The 21,818-nt window shown below is 57.9% G+C and overlaps 1 protein-coding gene and 1 pseudogene across 1 annotated transcript in view; both read left to right on the forward strand.

Moving 5' to 3' along the window:
• The window catches only part of LOC128782687 (spectrin beta chain, non-erythrocytic 4-like), a 37,053-nt gene extending 26,570 nt beyond the window's left edge, over positions 1-10,483 (forward strand). Inside the window, 11 exon segments of the mRNA XM_053933145.1 lie at positions 847-1,469; positions 2,538-2,676; positions 2,762-2,846; positions 3,761-3,957; positions 4,709-4,805; positions 4,808-5,099; positions 5,192-5,264; positions 5,594-5,880; positions 7,588-7,761; positions 8,478-8,520; positions 9,910-10,483. Of these exon segments, the coding sequence (XP_053789120.1) occupies positions 847-1,469; positions 2,538-2,676; positions 2,762-2,846; positions 3,761-3,957; positions 4,709-4,805; positions 4,808-5,099; positions 5,192-5,264; positions 5,594-5,880; positions 7,588-7,761; positions 8,478-8,520; positions 9,910-10,056 (2,157 nt within the window). The 3' untranslated portion in view covers positions 10,057-10,483.
• A 379-nt stretch (positions 10,484-10,862) lies between these two features.
• Positions 10,863-17,104, forward strand: LOC128782688 (zinc finger protein 850-like; annotated as a pseudogene).
• Positions 17,105-21,818: the final 4,714 nt, after the last annotated feature.

Genomic DNA, 21,818 nt, shown 5'->3' on the forward strand with positions numbered 1-21,818 from the left:
TTCCTGGTGGTCCTGGCGCCTCCTGGTGGTCCTGGCACATTCCTGGTGGTCCTGGCACCTTCCTGGTCCTGGCCACCTGCTCTGTCCCCTGGCTGGAGGTCCTGCCACCATCCCTGCCCCATCCTGGTGGTCCTGGCACCTCCTGGTGGCCCTGGCATGTTACTGGAGGTCCTGGCCATCCCCTCTGTCCCCTGGCTGGTGGTCCTGGCACCTCCTGGTGGCCCTGGCATGTTCCTGGTGGTCCTGGCACCTCCTGGTGGCCTTGGCACGTTCCTGGTGGTCCTGGCCATCCCCTCTGTCCCCTGGCTGGAAGTCCTGCCACCATCCCTGCCCCATCCCGGTGGTCCTGGCACCTCCTGGTGGCCCTGGCACGTTCCTGGTGGTCCTGGCACCTCCTGGTGGCCCTGGCACGTTCCTGGTGGTCCTGGCACCTCCTGGTGGCCTTGGCACGTTCCTGGTGGTCCTGGCCATCTACTCTGTCCCCTGGCTGGTGGTCCTGGCACCTTCCTGGTCCTGGCCATCCCCTCTGTCCCCTGGCTGGAGGTCCTGCCACCATCCCTGCCCCATCCTGGTGGTCCTGGCACCTCCTGGTGGCCCTGGCACATTACTGGAGGTCCTGGCCATCCCCTCTGTCCCCTGGCTGGTGGTCCTGGCACCTCCTGGTGGCCTTGGCACGTTCCTGGTGGTCCTGGCCATCCCCTCTGTCCCCTGGCTGGAGGTCCTGCCACCATCCCTGCCCCATCCTGGTGGTCCTGGCACGTTCCTGGTGGTCCTGCCACCATCTCCACCCACCCTGGGGGTCCCCACCCCTGACCCCTGCCCCACGCCCGCCGCGGGCCACCGCAGCTGCTGCAGGAGAAGTTCCTGGAGTTCGCCAGCGAGACGGGCAGCGTCGGCCAGGAGCGCATCGCCGCCGTCAACCAGATGGTGGACGAGCTCATCGACTACGGCCACACCGACGCCGCCACCATCGCCGAGTGGAAGGACGGCGTCAACGAGGCCTGGGCCGACCTCCTGGAGCTGATGGAGACCCGCGCCCAGATGTTGGCGGCGTCCCACGAGCTGCACAAGTTCTTCAACGACTGCAAGGAGGTCCTGGGGCAGATCGAGGAGAAGCGTCAGCGGCTGCCCGAGCTGGCGGCGCGCGAGGGCAGGACCTCGGCCGGCGCCTTGCAGAGGGCCTTGGGCGCCTTCGAGCACGACGTGGAGGTGCTGGTGACGCAGGTGCGGCAGCTGCAGGAGGGCGCGGCGCAGCTGCGGACGCTCTACGCCGGGGACAACGCCGAGGCCATCGCCGGGCGCGAGCAGGAGGTGCTGCGCGCCTGGAAGGAGCTGCTGGCGGCGTGCGAGGAGTGCCGGCTGCACGTGGCCAGCGTGGCCGACAAGATCCGCTTCGTGGGCGCCGCCAGGGACCTGCTGGCCTGGATGGACGGGGTGCTCCACCAGATGGGCGCCGGGGAGAAGCCCAGGTAGGGGTGGTGGCCAAGGGTCAAGTCCTGGTCCATCACAAGGTTCCATGTCCTGGTCCATCTGAAGGTCCATGTCCTGTTCCATCATGGACCCAAGGACATGTCCTGGTCCATCACAAGGTTCCATGTCCTGGTATATCTGAGGGTCCATGTCCCATCTCACCATGGACCCAAGAACCACGTCATGGTCCATCACAAGGTTCCATGTCCTGGTCCATCACAAGGTTCCATGTCCTGGTCCATCTGAAGGTCCATGTCCCATCTCACCATGGACCCAAGAACCACGTCATGGTCCATCACAAGGTTCCATGTCCTGGTCCATCACAAGATTCCATGTCCTGGTCCATCTGAAGGTCCATGTCCTGTTCCATCATGGACCCAAGGACATGTCCTGGTCCATCACAAGGTTCCATGTCCTGGTCCATCTGAAGGTCCATGTCCCATCTCACCATGGACCCAAGAACCACGTCATGGTCCATCACAAGGTTCCATGTTCTGGTCCATCACAAGGTTCTGTATCCTGGTCCATCTGAGGGTCCATGTCCTGTCCCACCATGCACTCAGTGACCTGTTCTGGTCCATCCCAAGGTTCCATGTCCTGGTCCATCTGAAGGTCCATGTCCTGGCCCGCCATGGACCCAAAAACCACGTCATGGTCCATCCCAAGGTCCTGTGTCTTGGTCCATCTGAGGATCTGTGTCCTGTCCCACCATGGACCCAAGGACCATGTCCTGGTCCATCCCAAGGTTCCATATCGTGATCCATCTGAAGGTCTGTGTCCTGTCCCACCATGGACCCAAGGACCACATCATGTTCCATCACAAGGTCCCATGTCCTGGTCCATCTGAAGGTCCATGTCCTGTCCCACCATGGACCCAAGGACATGTCCTGGTCCATCCCAAGGTTCTGTATCCTGGTCCATCTGAAGGTCTGTGTCCTGTCCCACCATGGTCCCAAGGACATGTCCTGGCCCATCAGGAGGACCCCACACCCTTCCCCATGCCAATGTCCCCTCCCGGCCACCAAGGACCCCCCTCCATCCCCACCCTTGTCCCTCCCCCGCCCCAGGGACGTGTCCTCGGTGGAGCTGCTGATGAACGACCACCAAAGCCTCAAGACCGAGATGGAGGCCCGGGCCAAGAACGTGGCCACCTGCCTGGAGCTGGGCAAGACCCTCATCCTCAGCAAGAGCCCAGCGGCCGACGAGGTGCCCGGGGGGGGGTGGACAATGTGGGGAGGGGGGCGTGGTGGAACTTTTGGGGTGTCCTGACCCATGTCCCCCCTCCCCACAGATCAAATCACACATGGAGAAGCTCCTGGCGAAGAAGAAGGAGATGACGGAGAAGTGGGACAAGCACTGGGAGTGGCTGCAGCAGAGTGAGGGGACACCAGGGGGTCATCGGGTGTTGGGGGGGACATGAGATGTTGGGGGGACGTTGGGTGCTGCAGGAACATCAGAAGGTTTTTGGGGGGATGTTGAGTCTTTGAGGGACACCAGGTCTTGGGGTAGGCATTGGCTCCTGGAGGTCACCGGTTTAGGGTGGGGGGTCACCAAGTTTTGGGTGGTCATCAGATGTTGGGTGGACATTGGATGTTGGGGGGACACCAGGACTTAGGGTGGACATTGGGTTATGGGAGTCACCAGGTTATGGGGGACACCAGGTTATGGAGTACACCAAATTACGGTGAACACCAAATTATGGGGAACACCAAATTATGGGGAACACCAAATTACGGTGAACACCAAATTATGGGGAACACCAAATTATGAGGAACACCAAATTACGGGGAACACCAAATTATAAGGAACACCAAATTACGGGGAACACCAAATTATAAGGAACACCAAATTGTGAGGATCACCAAATTACAGGGAACACGAAATCACGGGGATCACCAAATTATGGGGAACACCAAATTATGGGAAACACCAAATATGGGGATCACCAAATTATGAGGAACACCAAATTATGGGGAACACAAAATTAAGGGGATCACCAAATTATGGGGAACACCAAATTTTGAGGAACATCAAATTACAAGGAACACCAAATTGTGAGGCTCACCAAATTATGAGGAACATGAAATTACGGGGATCACCAAATTACGGGGAACACCAAATTTTGAGGAACACCTAATTATGAGGAACACCAAATTTTGGGAGACACCAGACTATGGGTGACACCAAATTACGAGGGCCACCAGATTATGGGTGACCCCAAACTCTGAGGTGACCCCAGCCTCCGCGAGGACCCCGCGGCGGTGACGGGCGGCCCCGGCTGTGCCGGCAGTGCGCGAGGTGCACCAGTTCGCGCAGGAGGCCGTGGTGGCCGACGCGTGGCTGACGGCCCAGGAGCCGCTGCTGAAGAGCCAGGAGCTGGGCAGCAGCGTGGACGAGGTGGAGCAGCTGATCCGGCGGCACGAGGCCTTCCGGAAGGCGGCGGCCGCCTGGGAGGAGAGGTTCAGCTCCCTGCGGCGCCTCACCACGGTACGGCCACCGCGGCGCCGGGGTCATCCCCGGGGCTGGGCCCTGCTCGGGGTGGGGGCAGCTGTGGGCTCAGCTGAACCATCTCCTGATCTGAGCTTGATCTTCGTCCTGTTCCCATCTCTGTCGCTGTTTCCATCACTGGCTTCGTTCTCTTCATCTTCATCTCTGTCTTCATCCCTGTCCCATCCCCAACTCCATCCCTGTCCCCATCTCATCTCCATCATCTCCATCAACATCATCTCCATCTCCATCCCCATCTCATTTCCATCTCCATCTCCATCCCCATGTCCATCATCTCCATCTCATTTCCATCTCATCTCCATCTCATCTCCATCTCCATCTCCATCGTTTCCATCTCCATAATCTCCATCTCATCTCCATCATCTCCATGAACATCATCTCCATCTCCATCCCCATCTCATTTCCATCTCCATCCCCATCTCCATCATCTCCATCTCCATCCCCATCTCATTTCCATCTCCATCTCCATCCCCATGTCCATCATCTCCATCTCATTTCCATCTCATCTCCATCTCATCTCCATCTCCATCTCCATCGTTTCCATCTCCATAATCTCCATCTCATCTCCATCATCTCCATGAACATCATCTCCATCTCCATCCCCATCTCATTTCCATCTCCATCTCCATCTCCATCCCCATCTCCATCATCTCCATCTCCTTTCCATCTCATCTCCATCTCCATCGTTTCCATCTCCATCTCATCTCCATCATCTCCACCCCACCCTCAGATCGAGAAGCTCAAGGCCGAGCAGAACAAGCAGCCGCCGACGCCGCTCCTGACCCGCAAATTTTTGGGGGAGCCCCGGGAGGTGCCGACCCTCGCCGGCCGGAGCCGCGCGTCGCCTACGTCCGGCACGAGCTGCGGCCGGAGCGCCTCCAGCCCAAGCTCGACCGCGTCCAGCCGCCGGCCGCCGACGGAGGACCCGCCGAGCCGCCCCCGGCCACCGCCGCCGTCACTGCGGCCGCCGCTGCCGAGCCCCCGGTGGCCACCAAGGCCGAGGAGCCCGGCGAGGTCCGGCCGGGGCCGCCGGAGCGGCGCCGGGAGCGCCGGGAGCGCCGGCTGGAGCGGCAGGAGTCCAGCGAGCCGGAGCCGCCGCGACACGACGGGAAGGGCGGCGGGTGAGCAAAGGGACGCCGCGGGGACGCCGTGGGGACAGCGGGGAGGGGACAGGGCTGAGGTGACGCCACCGTGGTTCCCAAATGTCCTCCAGCAGCAAAGCCACCCTGGCCGACATCGTGGAGCAGCTGCAGGAGAAGGAGGCGGGCGGCCCCGTGCCGGCTTCGGTGAGCCCTTGGTGGCCCTTTGGTGGACCCTTGGTGACCCCAAGGATTCCTCTTTGTGTCCCTTTGGATTCCCCTTGGTGTCCCCTCAATGTCCCCCTGGAGATCCCTCAGTGTCCCCTCCATGTCCCCCTGGAGATCCCTCAGTGTCCCCTCAGTGTCTTCCTGGAGATCCCTCAGTGTCCCCTCCATGTCCCCCTGGAGATCCCTCAGTGTCCCCTCAAAGTCCCCCTGCAGATCCCTCAGTGTCCCCTCAATGTCCTCCTGAATGTCCCCTCAATGTCCCCCTGGAGATCCCCCGGTGTCCCCTCATTGTCCCCTGCTGTCCCCAGCCCCGTGACCGTGACTCCCCCGCCCGTCTCCCCGCTGGCCCCGAGGCCCTCCCGGAGAGGACCCCTCGGCCGGACCGTCCCCGGGCGCGGGACCGGCCGAAGCCGCGGCGCCGGCCGCGCCCCAAGGACTCGGCGCAGGGCCCGGGGGAGCCGCGGCGCTCGCGGTCGGCGCCGGCGCAGGGCAGCGCGCCCCCGCCGCCGCCGCCGCCCGCCCACACGGTGACGCACGAGGGGTTCCTGCTGCGCAAGCACGAGCTCGACGGCGCCGGCAAGAAAGCGTCCAACAGGTCTGGGGGCACCGTGGGGATGGAGGTTCTCCAAGGGTTGGGGTTCATCAGTGGTCCACCAGAATTTGGGGGTTCAGCAAGGGTTGGGGGTTCACCAAGGGATGGGGGCACAGGAAGGGTTGGGGTTCATCAATGGAAGGGGCTCATCAAGAGTTGAGGGTTCTCCAAGGGTTGGGGTTCATCAATGGAAGGGGTTCCCCAAGAGTTGGGGGTTCTCCAAGGGTTGGGGTTCATCAATGGAAGGGGCTCATCAAGAGTTGAGGGTTCTCCAAGGGTTCGGGTTCATCAATGGAAGGGGCTCATCAAGAGTTGGGGGTTCTCCAAGGGTTGTTGTTCATCAGTGGAAGGGGTTCTCCAAGGATTGGGGGTTCTCCAAGGGTTGGGGTTCATCAGTGGAAGGGGTTCATCAAGAGTTGAGGGTTCTCCAAGGGTTGGGGTTCATCAGTGATCCACCAGAATTTGGGGCTTCTCCAAGGATTGGGGGTTCTCCAAGGGTTGGGTTCATCAATGGAAGGGGTTCCTCAAGAGTTGAGGGTTCTCCAAGGGTTGGGTTCATCAATGGAAGGGGTTCATCAAGAGTTGAGGGTTCTCCAAGGGTTGGGGTTCATCAGTGGAAGGGGTTCATCAAGAGTTGAGGGTTCTCCAAGGGTTGGGGTTCATCAATGGAAGGGGTTCATCAAGAGTTACGGGTTCTCCAAGGGTTGGGGTTCATCAGTGGAAGGGGTTCCTCAAGAGTTGAGGGTTCTCCAAGGGTTGGGGTTCATCAGTGGAAGGGGCTCATCAAGAGTTGGGGGTTCTCCAAGGGTTGGGTTCATCAATGGAAGGGGCTCATCAAGAGTTGAGGGTTCTCCAAGGGTTGGGGTTCATCAATGGAAGGGGTTCCTCAAGAGTTGAGGGTTCTCCAAGGGTTGGGGTTCATCAGTGGAAGGGGTTCATCAAGAGTTGGGAGTTCTCCAAGTGCTGGGGTTCATCAAGAGTTGGGGGTTCTCCAAGGGTTGGGGTTCATCAATGGAAGGGGTTCATCAAGAGTTGAGGGTTCTCCAAGGGTTGGGGTTCATCAGTGGAAGGGGTTCTCCAAGGGTTGGGGTTCATCAGTGGAAGGGGTTCTCCAAGGGTTGGGGTTCATCAATGGAAGGGGTTCCTCAAGAGTTGGGGCTTCTCCAAGGGTTGGGGTTCATCAATGGAAGGGTTTCATCAAGAGTTGGGGCTTCTCCAAGGGTTGGGGTTCTCCAAAGGATGGAGCTTCACCAAGTGTTAGGGGGACATCAGTGGAGCGAGTTCTCCAAGGGTTGGGTTGGGTTCATCCATGAAGAGGGTTCCCCAAGGGTTGAGGTTTCACCAGTGGTTGGGGATTCACCAAGGGCTGGGATCCATCAGTGGAGGGGATCCACCAGGATTTGGGGGTTCACCAAGACTTGGAATTCCCCAAAATTTGGGGATTCACCACCGGTTGGAGGGTCCATCAATGAAGGGGTCCACCAAGGGTTGGGGTTTCTCCAAGGGTTTGGTGTCCATCCATGGAGAGGACCCACCAAAAATTTGGGTGTCCACCACAAGTTGGGGCTCCCCAGCGAAGGAGATTGACCAAAATTTGGGAATTCACCAAAGATAGGAACGTTCATCAACCAAACCACCAACATTTGGGGGCCCACCAAAACTCGGTTTTCCCCAAAACCTGGTGGTCACCCCACGGCCCACCACGAGCAGGTCTTGGGTGAACCTCTACTGCGTCCTGGCCAAGGGCGACCTGGGCTTCTACAAGGACGCCAAAGGCCCCGCGGCCGGGGCCACCCACGGCGGGGAGCCCCTGCTGAGCCTGCACCGCGCCGCCAGCGAGGTGGCCAACGACTACAAGAAGAAGAAGAACGTCTTCAAGCTCAAGTGAGTTTTGGGGTTGGTCGGTTTTGGGGCGTCCGATGGCACTTTTGGGGTCTCTGATGTCGTTTTTGGGGTCTCCTGTTGACGTTGCTGGCTCCGATAGCACTTTTAGGGTCTCTTGATGTGATTTTTGGGGTCTCTGACGTCACTTTTGGGGTCTCTGATGTCGTTTTTTGGGATCTCCTCTTGATTTTGGTGGTTCTGAAGCTCCTTTTGGGGTCTCCTGGTGATTTGTGGGGGTTTGATGCCACTTTTGGGGTCTCTGATGTCGTTTTTGGGATCTCCTCTTGATTTTGGTGGTTCTGAAGCTCCTTTTGGGGTCTCCTGTTGATTTGTGGGGGTTTGATGCCACTTTTGGGGTCTCTGATGTCGTTTTTTGGGATCTCCTCTTGATTTTGGTGGTTCTGAAGCTCCTTTTGGGGTCTCCTGTTGATTTGTGGGGGTTTGATGCCACTTTTGGGGTCTCTGATGTCGTTTTTTGGGATCTCCTCTTGATTTTGGTGGTTCTGAAGCTCCTTTTGGGGTCTCCTGGTGATTTGTGGGGGTTTGATGCCACTTTTGGGGTCTCTGATGTCGTTTTTGGGATCTCCTCTTGATTTTGGTGGTTCTGAAGCTCCTTTTGGGGTGAATGACACCGTTTTTGGGATCTCCTGCTGGCTTTGGTGGCTCTGACGCCCCAAAGTCCACGGGGACACGGTGACAACGTCCCTGTCTTGTAGGACCGGCGATGGGAGCGAGTTCCTGCTGCAGGCCAAGGACGAGGTGCGGCTTTGGGAGGTCTTTGTAGGGTTTTGGGGGATCTCAAGGGGGTTCAGGGGGTTTCATGGTGGGTTTTGGGGGAGTCTGATGGTGGTTTTGGGGGATCTCATGGTGGTTTTGTGGGTTCTTCGTGGGGTTGAGGGTGTCTGATGGAGGTTTTGGGGAGGGGGTCTTTGTAGGGTTTTGTGAGTTCTTCGTAGGGTTTTGGGGGCCTCGTGGTGGTTTTGGGGTGTCTGATGGTACTTTTGGGTCTCACTTGGGTTCTGGTGTGCCTGACGGTGGGTTTGGGTTGGTGATTTGGGGGTTGGGTTGGGTGGCGGTTTTGGGGGGCTCTGATGGTGATTTTGGGGTGTCTGATGGTGGTTTTGGGGGGGTCTCATGGTGATTTTGGTGGTTCTGATCTCATGTTGATTGTGATGGGTCCCTAACCCCATTTTCGTTGTCCCTAACCCCATTTTTGTTGTCCCTAACCCCATTTTTGGTGTCCCTAACGCCACTTTTGGTGTCCCTAACCCCATTTTTGGGGCCCCTAACCCCATTTTTGAGGTTTATAACCCAAATTTTGGGGTGTCTGACGCCATTTTCGTTGTCCCTAACCCCATTTTTGTTGCCCCTAACCACATTTTTGGGGTGTCTGACCCCATTTTCGTTGTCCCTAACCCCATTTTTGTTGTCCCTAACCCCATTTTTGGTGTCCCTAACGCCACTTTTGGTGTCCCTAACCCCATTTTTGGGGCCCCTAACCCCATTTTTGAGGTTTATAACCCAAATTTTGGGGTGTCTGACCCCATTTTCGTTGTCCCCAACCCCATTTTTGTTGCCCCTAACCCCATTTTTGGGGTGTCTGACCCCATTTTCGTTGTCCCTAACCCCATTTTTGGTGTCCCTAAGGCCATTTTGCTGTCCCTAACCCCATTTTTGGTGCCCCTAGCTCCACTTGTGGTGTCCCTAACCACATTTTTGTTGTCCCTCACCCCATTTTTGGTGTCCCTAACCCCATTTTTGGTGTCCCTAACCCCATTTTTGAGGTTTATAACCCCATTTTTGGGGTGTCTGACCCCATTTTCATTCTCCCTAACCCCATTTTTGGTGTCCCTAATGCCACTTTTAGTGTCCCTAACCCCATTTTTGTTGTCCCTAACCCCATTTTTGGTGTCCCTAACCCCATTTTTGGTGTCCCTAACCCCATTTTTGAGGTTTATAACCCCATTTTTGGGGTGTCTGACCCCGTTTTCATTCTCCCTAACCCCATTTTTGGTGCCCGTAGCTCCACTTGTGGTGTCCCTAACCACATTTTTGGGGTCCCTCACCCCATTTTTTGGTGTCCCCAACCCCATTTTTGAGGTTTATAACCCCATTTTCGGGGTGCCTGACCCCGTTTCTGACCTCTAGGAGGACATGCAGGGCTGGCTGCGGGCGCTGGCCGCCAGCGCTCAGGAACACGCCGAGCTGGCCCGGTGGCAACAAGGCCTCCTCACCACCTCCTCCACCGACGAGGGGCTCCCCCGGCGCGACACCGACCGGCCCCGGCGGAAGTGACCCCCGCGAACCCTCACTTTGGGGTCCTGGCCCCCCAAAAAAACCCCACATTTTGGGGTCCCACCCCGATCACGAGCCCTGGGTTTGGAGTCCCGAGCCCCGATTTTGGGGTCCAGGCCTCCCCAAACTCTAATTTGAGGGTCCCAGCCCCGCCAAAACCTCGGTTTTGGGGTCCTGCCCCCCTCAAATCTCAATCTTGGGATCCTGGCTCCCCCAAAACCCTAATTATGGGGTCCTGGCTCCCCCAAAATCTGATTTTGGGGTCCTGCCCCCTACCCAAGATGCGAGTTTGGGGTCCTAGCCCGCCCAAAACCCAAAATTTGGGGTCCCGGCCCCCCTCTTCCCCCCAGCACAAGCCATAGAGAGCCGGGGGGGCCCCAGCGCCGCCGTTGTACAAATGTAATAAAGCACCCGCTGCACCCCAAAACCGGCCTGGGGGATTTTGGGGAGCCCTGGGAAGGTCTGGGCCATCAAGCGGGGGGGGGGGCGTTGGGGTGTCATGAGGGCATTTGGGGAGTCCTGGGAGGGGGGGGGGTTGGAGGAGCCATGGGGGGATTTGAGGAGGTCCTGGGGGGGTTTTGGGGAGTCCCGGGAGGCTTTGGGGGGGGCCGGAGGAGATGCGGGGGTTTGTGCGACGAGGGATGGAGGAGGAGAAGAAGAAGGAAGTGGGGTTAGCGAAGAGGAGGAGGAGGGATGAAGGAGGAGGAGGTGGGCTTAGGGAGGAGGAGGAGGGGCGGAAGAGTAGAAGAAGGGGGGGTTAGCGAGGGGGAGGAGGAGGAAGAGGAGGAGCGGCGGGAAGAGGAAGAGGAGGGACAAAGGCGGATCAAGGACAGCAGAAGGGAGCCCGCGGTGGAGCCCTCCCTGAATCCGCAGCCCCCACGTGTGGGATCATCGCCCCCCATCCCGCAGGTGAGCGGGGAGGGGGAGCTGGGCCCAGATATCCCGGGGGGTGCCTGGGTTGGGTTTTTGTGGGGGGATGTTTGGAGAATGAAGAAGTGCAAAGCTGAGCGGAAAAGGCCCCGTGGGGGGACATTGGGGGTGCCGGTGGCGGCTGCCGGCAGAGGCAGCCTGGAGGAGCAGAGCCCTGTGTCCCCCAGGAGCCCAAAGTGGGGAGCCCAGAGAGGGGGGAGCGCCGCCATGGGCGGGACCCTCAAGAGCCTGGAGAGGGGCAGGGGGGACTCCTTGGAGCCGCTGCAGCCCAAAGCAGAGAAGAAGGGGAGAAGGGAGCCCGGGAGCCCAAAAAGCCCCGGCAGCCCTAAATGGGGAGAGCCAAGAGGGGGGAGCTTTTGGCATTGCTGGGACTCCCGGCAGCCTGGGGAGGGCGGGCAGCGAGGAGAAGGGGGACCCCCAATCCAAGCGTGACCCCCAGCAGCTGGGACAGGGGGGAAGCCCGAACAGCAAATGGGAGGGAGCAGGGACGGGGAACTCCTGGGAGGCTTTTTCAGGGCTGAATCTTGGTGTTTGGGAGGTTTTTATGGAGCCCAGGGGGCCGGGGACTTCTAGAGATGGACTTGGGCAGAGGGACCTTCAAAGTCAACGTGCTCATTCCTTGTTTTCCCCAAACCAGGATTTCCCATTCCCAGCCCCTGGGAGGCTGCGAGGAAGAGGAAGATCCTCTCCTTGTCCTTCCTCCCGCAGAGCAGGAGCTGAGGATGGAGAGCAGGGAGGACAAATCCCCGCGGCAGAACCTGGTGGAAGAGGCCGTTTTGAGCGGCTCCACAGCACAGGAACCCAACGGGGAGGAAAAGCCCCGCACAAGGAGGGGCTGCAAACGCAGATCGCGGGGATCTGAGGAGGAAAGACCCACCCTGGGCCGGGGAGGCGGCCGGAGATGGAGCCAGAGCTCGGAGCTGGTGGTCCCTGAGCAGCTCCAGGATGGGGAGAAGCCCCACAAGTGCTCAGAATGTGGGAAGAGCTTCAGCCGCAGCGCCCACCTGGTCCGGCACAACATGACCCACACTGGGGAGAGGCCCTACGAGTGTTCCAAGTGTGGGAAGAGGTTTCAGACCAGCGCCCATCTCGTCACGCACTTTCTTGTTCACACAGAGGAGAGGCCCTTCTGCTGCCCCGACTGCGGGAAGGGATTCAGGCAGAACTCCCACCTCATCACCCACCGGCGCATCCACACCGGGGAGAGGCCCTACGAGTGTGGGGAATGTGGGATGAGCTTCAAGTGCCACTCCACCCTGATCAACCACAAGAGGACCCACACTGGGGAGAGGCCCCACGAGTGTGGGGAGTGTGGGAAGAGCTTCAGCCAGAGCTCCCACCTGATCCAGCACCAGGTGACCCACACTGGGGAGAGGCCCTACGAGTGTTCCAGGTGTGGGAAGAGGTTTCACATCAGCTCCCATCTCCTCACGCACTTTCTGGTTCACACTGGGGAGAGGCCCTTCTGCTGCCCCGACTGCGGGAAGGGATTCAGGCACAACTCCAACCTCATCAGGCACCGGCGCATCCACACCGGGGAGAGGCCCTACGAGTGTCCCCAGTGTGGGAAGAGCTTCTCAGATCGCTCTACCTTCACCCAACACCAACGGAGGCACCGGTAAGGGAAGCCCTGCGAGTGCCCCGAGTGTGAGAAGAGCTAAACCCAATCCCCTACTGGAGGACCCCCTTTGGGCACAGCCCTGGTGACCCACATTGCCCGTGATCCACGTTGGGAACACACTTGGCTGTTTCTCCTTTTGTGTTGACCTTGATTTTCCTCTCTTCTCAATCTCTCTGCATTCCAAAAGCAATTGGGATCGATCTTTCACAACAAAACCACTCACATCCCACTGACAACAACTGAATTTTAAGCCATAAAAGCACAATCCCACCTCACATTGCTTGTTCCCACCTCAAACAAACTCAATCCCACGCCAAACTCAGTCGAATCCAGAGCCTCCAGAGTGAGATGGGGTTGGGAGGAGGTTGGGAGAAGTGGGATCCCAGTTTGGAGCGGTGGCATGGGGACTGTGTGGGGCTGCGTGGCTGGGATGTATTTGATAGCAAATAAAACTTTCAGACCCACTGATTTCTTGGCCGTTCATTTTCAATCCGTGGCAGTTCTGTTTGCAGAGCGCCGCCTCACAGAGCGTCCCCTCACAGTTCCCGGCCTTGGCCTGGCCCCGCCCCTTTCCCCTCACAGTTCCCGCCCTTGGCCTGGCCCGCCCCTTTCCCCTCACGGTTCCCGCCCTTTCCTCGCCCCCTTTCCCCTCACGGTTCGGCCTTCGGGAACGGGGCAGGAGGAGGAGGGAGGGAGGAAGAGGCGCAGCGGCAGCGAGGAGCAGCCGGAGAAGAGCAGAGAAGGAATCGCGGGGCCCTGGCGCTGCCTGAAGTCGCCGCAGCCCCGGGAGCATCGCCCCCCATCCCGCAGGTGCCCGGGGAGGGGGAGCTCGGCCCAAATATGCCGGGGGTGCCGGGTTTGGGGTGTTTTGGGGGGGATGTTTGGAGCTCAAAGGGCTCCAAAGCTGAGCCGGAGATGGCCCTCGGGGGGACATCGGGGGTCCCCGGGAGGTGTTTTTGGAGTGTCCCGGGGCTGGCAGTGGCTGCTCCCAGTATGAGCCCGGTCACTCCCAGTATGAGCCTGGTGAGTTCCTCTCACTCCCTGCAGGATTCCAGTCTCTCCCAGTATGATCCCAGCCCATCCCGACCTGTCCCGGCTCCATCCCCGCTCCTGCCGCGGGCTGCGAGGGCTGCGGGAACGGGGCACCGAGGGAGTCGCTGCTCCTGGGGAGGAGGAGGAGGGAGGGAAGGGATGAAGGAGGAGAGGGAGGGGGGATTAGGGAGGAGGAGGAGGGGGATTGGAAGAGGAGGAGCGGCGGGAAGAGGAAGAGGAGGGACAAAGGCGGATGAAGGCCAGCAGAAGGGAGCCCGCGGTGGAGCCCTCCCTGAATCCGCAGCCCCCACGTGTGGGATCATCGCCCCCCATCCCGCAGGTGAGCGGGGAGGGGGAGCTGGGCCCAGATATCCCGGGGGGTGCCTGGGTTGGGTTTTGTGGGGGGATGTTTGGAGAATGAAGAAGTGCAAAGCTGAGCGGAAAAGGCCCCGTGGGGGGACATTGGGGGGTGCCGGTGGCAGCTGCCGGCAGAGGCAGCCTGGAGGAGCAGAGCCCTGTGTCCCCCAGGAGCCCAAAGTGGGGAGCCCAGAGAGGGGGGAGCGCCGCCATGGGCGGGACCCTCAAGAGCCTGGAGAGGGGCAGGGGGGACTCCTTGGAGCCGCTGCAGCCCAAAGCAGAGAAGAAGGGGAGAAGGGAGCCCGGGAGCCCAAAAAGCCCCGGCAGCCCTAAATGGGGAGAGCCAAGAGGGGGGAGCTTTTGGCATTGCTGGGACTCCCGGCAGCCTGGGGAGGGCGGGCAGCGAGGAGAAGGGGGAGCCCCAATCCAAGCGTGACCCCCAGCAGCTGGGACAGGGGGGAAGCCCGAACAGCAAGGGGGAGGGAGCAGGGACGGGGAACTCCTGGGAGGCTTTTTCAGGGCTGAATCTTGGTGTTTGGGAGGTTTTTATGGAGCCCAGGTGGCCAGGGACTTCTAGAGATGGACTCGGGCAGAGGGACCTTCAAAGTCAACGTGCTCATCCCTTGTTTTCCCCAAACCAGGATTCCCCATTCCCAGCCCCTGGGAGGCTGCGAGGAAGAGGAAGACCCTCTCCTTGTCCTTCCTCCCGCAGAGCAGGAGCTGAGGATGGAGAGCAGGGAGGACAAATCCCCGCGGCAGAACCTGGTGGAAGAGGCCGTTTTGAGCGGCTCCACGGCACAGGAACCCAGCGGGGAGGAAAAGCACCGGAGATGCCGCACGAGGAGCGGCAGCAAATGCAGATCGCGGGGATCTGAGGAGGAAACACCCACCCTGCGCCGGGGAGAGGGCCGGAGATGGAGCCAGAGCTCGGAGCTGGTGGTCCATGAGCAGCTCCATGACAGGGAGAAGTCCCACAAGTGCTTGGAGTGTGGCAAGAGCTTCAGCCGGAGCTCCGAGCTGATCAGGCACCAGAGGACCCACACTGGGGTGAGGCCCTATGAGTGTGGGGAGTGTGGGAAGAGCTTCAGCCGGAGCGCCAACCTGGTCAGGCACCAGAGGATCCACACTGGGGAACGGCCCCATGAGTGTGAGGAGTGTGGGAAGAGCTTCAGCCGGAGCTCTGAGCTGATCAGGCACCAGAGGACCCACACCGGGGAGAGGCCCTACGAGTGTTCCAAGTGTGGGAAGAGGTTTCAGACCAGCTCCCATCTCCTCACGCACTATCGGAGTCACACAGAGGAGAGACCCTTCTGCTGCCCCGACTGCGGGAAGGGGTTCAGGAACAAGGCAAACCTGGTCAGTCACCAGAGGACCCACACTGGGGAACGGCCCTATGAGTGTGGGGAGTGTGGGAAGAGCTTCAGCCACAGATCCAGCCTGATCAGGCACCAGAGGACCCACACCGGGGAGAGGCCCTACGAGTGTTCCGAGTGTGGGAAGAGGTTTCAGACCAGCTCCGATCTCCTCAAGCACTATCAGGTTCACACGGAGGAGAGGCCCTTCTGCTGCCCCGACTGCGGGAAGGGATTCAGGCAGAACTCCCATCTTATCAACCACCGGCGCATCCACACCGGGGAGAGGACCCACGAGTGTCCCCAGTGTGGGAAGAGCTTCAATTGGCACTCCACCCTAATCAGGCACAAGAAGACCCACACTGCGGGGAGGCCCCACGAGTGTGGGGAGTGTGGGAAGAGCTTTGGCCAGATCTCCTACCTGATCCAGCACCAGGTGATCCACACTGGGGAGAGGCCCTACGAGTGTTCCAAGTGTGGGAAGAGGTTTCAGACCAGCTCCATTCTCCTCACACACTTTCTGGTTCACACGGAGGAGAGGCCCTTCTGCTGCCCCGACTGTGGGAAGGGATTCAGGAGGAACACCCACCTCATCAGGCACCGGCGCATCCACACTGCGGAGAGGCCCCACAAGTGTCCCCAGTGTAGGAAGAGCTTCAATTGCCACTCCACCCTGATCAACCACAAGAGGACCCACACAGGGGAGAGGCGCCACGAGTGTGGGGAGTGTGGGAAGAGCTTCATGCAGAGATCCAGCCTGATCCAGCACCAGGTGACCCACACTGGGGAGAGGCCCTACGAGTGTGCGGAGTGTGGGAAGAGCTTCAGCCAGAGATCCCACCTGATCCAGCACCAGGTGACCCACACTGGGGAAAGGCCCTACGAGTGTGGGGAGTGTGGGAAGAGCTTCAGCCAGAGATCCCACCTGATCCAGCACCAGGTGACCCACACTGGGGAAAGGCCCTACGAGTGTTCCAAGTGTGGGAAGGGGTTTAAGACCGGCTTCACTCTCCTCCGGCACTTTCTGGTTCACACTGGGGAGAGGCCCTTCTGCTGCCCCGACTGCGGGAAGGGATTCAGGCAGAACTCCCACCTCATCACGCACCGGCGCATCCACACCGGGGAGAGGCCCTACGAGTGTCCCCAGTGTGGGAAGAGCTTCTCACGGCGCTGTACCTTGACCCAACACCAACGGAGGCACCGGTAAGGGAAGCCCTGCGAGTGACCCGAGTGTGAGAAGAGCTAAACTCCATCCCTCCCTGGAGGACCCCCTTTGGGCACAGCCCTGGTGACCCACATTCCCCGTGATCCATGTTGGGAACACCCCTGGCTGCTTCTCATTTTGTGTTGACCTTAATTTTTCTCTCTTCTCCATCTCTCTGCACTCCAAAAGCAATTGGGATCGATCTTTCACAACAAAACCACTCACATCCCACTGACAACAACTGCATTTTGACCCATAAAAGCACAATCCCACCTCACATTGCTTGTTCCCACCACAAACAAACTCAATCCCACGCCAAACTCAGTCGAATCCAGAGCCTCCAGAGTGAGATGGGGTTGGGAGGAGGTTGGGAGAAGTGGGATCCCAGTTTGGAGCGGTGGCATGGGGACTGTGTGGGGCTGCGTGGCTGGGATGTATTTGATAGCAAATAAAACTTTCAGACCCACTGATTTCTTGGCCGTTCATTTTCAATCCGTGGCAGTTCTGTTTGCAGAGCGCCGCCTCACAGAGCGTCCCCTCACAGTTCCCGCCCTTGTGCTGGCCCCGCCCCTTTCCCCTCACGGTTCCCGCCCTTGGTCTGGCCCCGCCCCTTTCCCCTCACAGTTCCCGCCCTTGTTCTGGCCCCGCCCCTTTCCCCTCACAGTTCCCGCCCTTGGCCTGGCCCCGCCCCTTTCCCCTCACCGTTCCCGCCCTTGGCCTGGCCCCGCCCCTTTCCCCTCACGGTTCCCGCCCTTTCCTCGCCCCCTTTCCCCTCACGGTTCGGATTTCGGGAACGGAGGAGGAGGAGGAGGGAGGGAGGAAGAGGCGCAGCGGCAGCGAGGAGCAGCCGGAGAAGAGCAGAGAAGGAATCGCGGGGCCCTGGCGCTGCCTGAAGTTGCCGCAGCCCCGGGAGCATCGCCCCCCATCCCGCAGGTGCCCGGGGAGGGGGAGCTCGGCCCAAATATGCCGGGGGTGCCGGGTTTGGGGTTTTTTGGGGGGGATGTTTGGAGCTCAAAGGGCTCCAAAGCTGAGCCGGAGATGGCCCTCGGGGGACATCGGGGGTCCCCGTGAGGTGTTTTTGGAGGGTCCCGGGGCTGGCAGTGGCTGCTCCCAGTATGAGCCCGGTCGCTCCCAGTATGAGCCTGGTGAGTTCCTCTCACTCCCTGCAGGATTCCAGTCTCTCCCAGTATGATCCCAGCCCATCCCGACCTGTCCCGGCTCCATCCCCGCTCCTGCCGCGGGCTGCGAGGGCTGCGGGAACGGGGCACCGAGGGAGTCGCTGCTCCTGGGGAGGAGGAGGAAGGAGGGAAGGGATGGAAGAGGAGAAGGAGGTGGGTTTAGTGCGGAGGAGGAGGGGGATTGGAAGAGGAGAAGGGAAAGGAAGAGGAAGAGGAGGGACAAAGGCGGATCAAGGCCAGCAGGAGCTACCCCAGCTGCGTGCAGGCGTTCAGGCACAACGCCCATCTTGTCTTCCACCGGCTCATCCACAGGAGGAGACATGTTGGGCACATCCCTGGTGATCCCACATTCCTTGTCATCCATGTTGGGAACACACCTCGTTTTCCTTTTGGTTTTCACTTAATTTTCCTCTGCTTCCTCTTCATCCCCCAAAATCAGCCAAAACGGGGTTAAATGAATGAAATTCATCCAAAGTATCTGAAAGCCCGCCATTTCGCAGGTGTTTGAGGGGGAATTTAGGATTTTGGGGACACGTTCTGTGCGGAGTGCCCCTGTTGCTAAGCGGCAGGAGTTTGATCTCACCCTTCTTGTGTTGCTGATAACTCCTCCCTTGCCCCAAACCCTAACTCCACCCCTGGGATACCCTGTACAAACCCCACGGCCCTGTCTTTTGTGGGTGAGGAATGGATTCTGGAGCTTTCTAGAACCAAGACGAGTCTCGTTTGACCCCGGCAGCGGCAGCTGCACCCTCCCTGGCCACCATGAACTCTGGAGAATGGGGCAGCCAGTGAGGACACGCCCTGGATTGCAAGATCAGTGTGTGTTCTATTTGCCATCTGTCAGAGGAGGGGCAGGTATCTCCTGTTCATTGGGCAGTTTTCTTTATCTCTTCCACAGCCAGTCCTCCCTCCTGGAGATATCTCCTGTTAATGGGCTATTAATTATTATTTATCTTCTGTTAATGGGCCATTAATTATTAATTCTCTTCCGTTAATGGGCCATTAATTATTAATTCTCTTCTGTTAATGGGCCAGCGAGTGTCACTGAGTGTGGCTGATAAAATGACATCATCCCACTGGGAGATGCTCCGCCCAGGGGGAGGAGCCAAACATTCCTGCCTGGATGGAATCTGAGGGTTGGAAAAACACAAGCAGCCTTTTCCCACTGGATTCCCGCAGGATCAACCCTTTTCCCACTGGATTCCCAGAGGATCGCCCTTTTCCCACTGGATTCCCACAGGATCACCCTTTTCCCACTGGATTCCCACAGGATCACCCATTTCCCAGTGGATTCCCAGAGGATCACCCATTTCCCACTGGATTACTGCAGGATCAGCCCTTTTCCAATGGATTCCCAGAGGATCACCCTTTTCCCACTGGATTCTCAGAGGATCAGCCCATTCCCCACTGGATTCCCAGAGGATCACCCATTTCCCACTGGATTCCCACTGGATCACCCATTTCCCAGTGGATTCCCAGAGGATCACCCATTTCCCACTGGATTACCGCAGGATCACCCATTTCCCAGTGGATTCCCAGAGGATCACCCATTTCCCACTGGATTACTGCAGGATCAGCCCTTTTCCAATGGATTCCCAGAGGATCACCCTTTTCCCACTGGATTCTCAGAGGATCAGCCATTTCCCACTGGATTCCCACAGGATCACCCATTTCCCACTGGATTCCCAGAGGATCGCCCTTTTTCCACTGGATTCCCACTGGATCACCCATTTCCCACTGGATTACTGCAGGATCAGCCCTTTTCCAATGGATTCCCAGAGGATCACTCATTTCCCACTGGATTACTGCAGGATCAGCCCTTTTCCCACTGGATTCCCAGAGGATCACCATTTCCCCACTGGATTCCCACAGGATCACCCATTTCCCACTGGATTCCCAAAGGATTGCCCTTTTCCCACTGGATTCCCAAAGGATCACCCATTTCCCACTGGATTCCCTCTGGATCAGCCCTTTTCCCACTGGATTCCCAGAGGATCAGCCCATTCCCCACTGGATTCCCAGAGGATCACCCATTTCCCACTGGATTCCCACTGGATCAGCTCTTTTCCCACTGGATTCCCAGAGGATCACCCTTTTCCAATGGAATCCCACAAGATCAGCTCTTATCCCACTGGATTCCCAGAGGATCAGCCTTTTTCCACTGGATTCCCAGCGGAATATGTTATTTATTTAAATATAAATATAAAAATTAAATATATTGTATATTTTAAATGTGTAAATGTTTTTATATAAAATATTTTTAATATATAACATATATATAATGTATTTTGGAATATATATAATATATATACTATAAATATGTGATATAAGTACATTTTATAGATAAATATTATAATATTGCCTTTTTGCAAATATTAAAATTGATTTCATACATGTGGTGTTAAAGTAACTTTGTTATAAAGAAACCGGTTTTATTTCTGTTGTTAATTAAGCTTAGATTTAATTGACAGCAGAAATATAACATAAAAATAAAGAAGATAATAATTAAGAATAATATTTATGTATCATTAGTAGTAAAAAATGATAAATTATAAAAGAATAATAACAGAGTGGGATTGTACAGACTGGGATAAACTGGACTGGGATAAACTGGACTGGGATTGTACAGACTGGGACAAACTGGACTGGGATAAACTGGATTGGGTTTGCACAAAATGGGATAAAGTGGACTGGGATAAACTGGACTGGGTTTGCACAGACTGGACTGGGTTTATAAATACTGGGACAAACTGGACTGGGATAAACTGGACTGGGTTTATAAATACTGGGACAAACTGGACTGGGATAAACTGGACTGGATTTGCACAGATTGGGATAAACTGGACTGGGATTGTACAGATTGGGATAAACTGGACTGAGATAAACTGGACGGGGTTTGTACAGATTGGGATAAACTGGATTGGGATAACCTGGACTGAGTTTGTACAGACTGGGACAAACTAGACTGGGACAAACTGGACTGAGATAAACTGGACTGGGTTTGCACAAACTGGGACAAACTGGTCTGGGATAAACTGGACTGGGTTTGTACAGATTGGGACAAACTGGACTGAGATAAACTGGGCTGGGATTGTACAGCCTGGGATAAACTGGACTGGGATAAACTGGACTGAGATAAACTGGGCTGGGATTGTACAGATTGGGACAAACTGGTCTGGGATAAACTGGACTGGGTTTGTACAGATTGGGGCAAACTGGACTGGGATAAACTGGACTGGGATTGTACAGATTGGGATAAACTGGACTGGGATAAATTGGGCTGGGATTGTACAGCCTGGGATAAACTGGACTGGGATAAACTGGACTGGGACAAACTGGACTGGGACAAACTGAACTGGGATAAACTGGACTGGGATTGCACAAACTGGGATCACATAGACTGGGAAAAAGCACTGGCTACCATTGGCTACCTTTGGCTACCATCCACCTATAAAGGTGGCCACCTCAAGTTGCCCCGATCCTGTTTGGGGGTCCCACCCCCCTCTTTCCCCGCTCCCCCGCCCCTTCCCCACCGTTCCCCCAATCCCCAAATCCCCTCCGCCGTGTTTGATTTTGGGGGTTCCAGGCCCCTCCTGCTCCGTTTGGGGGTCCCCACCCCCCTTTGGTTTAACTTGGGGTCCCCACCCCCGGCCTGGGGGGGCTCCCAGCACCACCAGTGCCACCAGTCCGCTCCCAGCTCCCCCTCACGCCCCCTCCCCATCCCCAGGGTCACCTCCCCCCTCCCCAAATTCCGCCCCTGGCAACTGAGGGGTCATCAGCGAGAAACGCTCTGATTGGCTGGATGTGGCCCCCGCGCGGTCGCTGATTGGCTAGCGCCGTGAGAGACTCTGGGCTCTGCCTGGCAACTGATGAGTCAGAGCCGCCCCGGGCGCTGATGGCTGAAAGTCGCCGGGCGGGGCCAGTGAGCTGAGTTTCTGCCCGGCAACTGCAGCGTCATCAGCGCCGCGCGCTCTGATTGGCCAGAATCTGTTTTGGGGTGGGGACGGGAGGAATTGGGGATATTTGGGGTTTATTTAGGGATTATTTGGGATTTATTTTGGGTTATTTAGGGATTATTTGGGTTATTT

This window comes from Vidua chalybeata (genome assembly GCF_026979565.1).
Source record: "Vidua chalybeata isolate OUT-0048 chromosome 35 unlocalized genomic scaffold, bVidCha1 merged haplotype SUPER_35_unloc_3, whole genome shotgun sequence".
Lineage (NCBI taxonomy): Eukaryota > Metazoa > Chordata > Aves > Passeriformes > Viduidae > Vidua > Vidua chalybeata.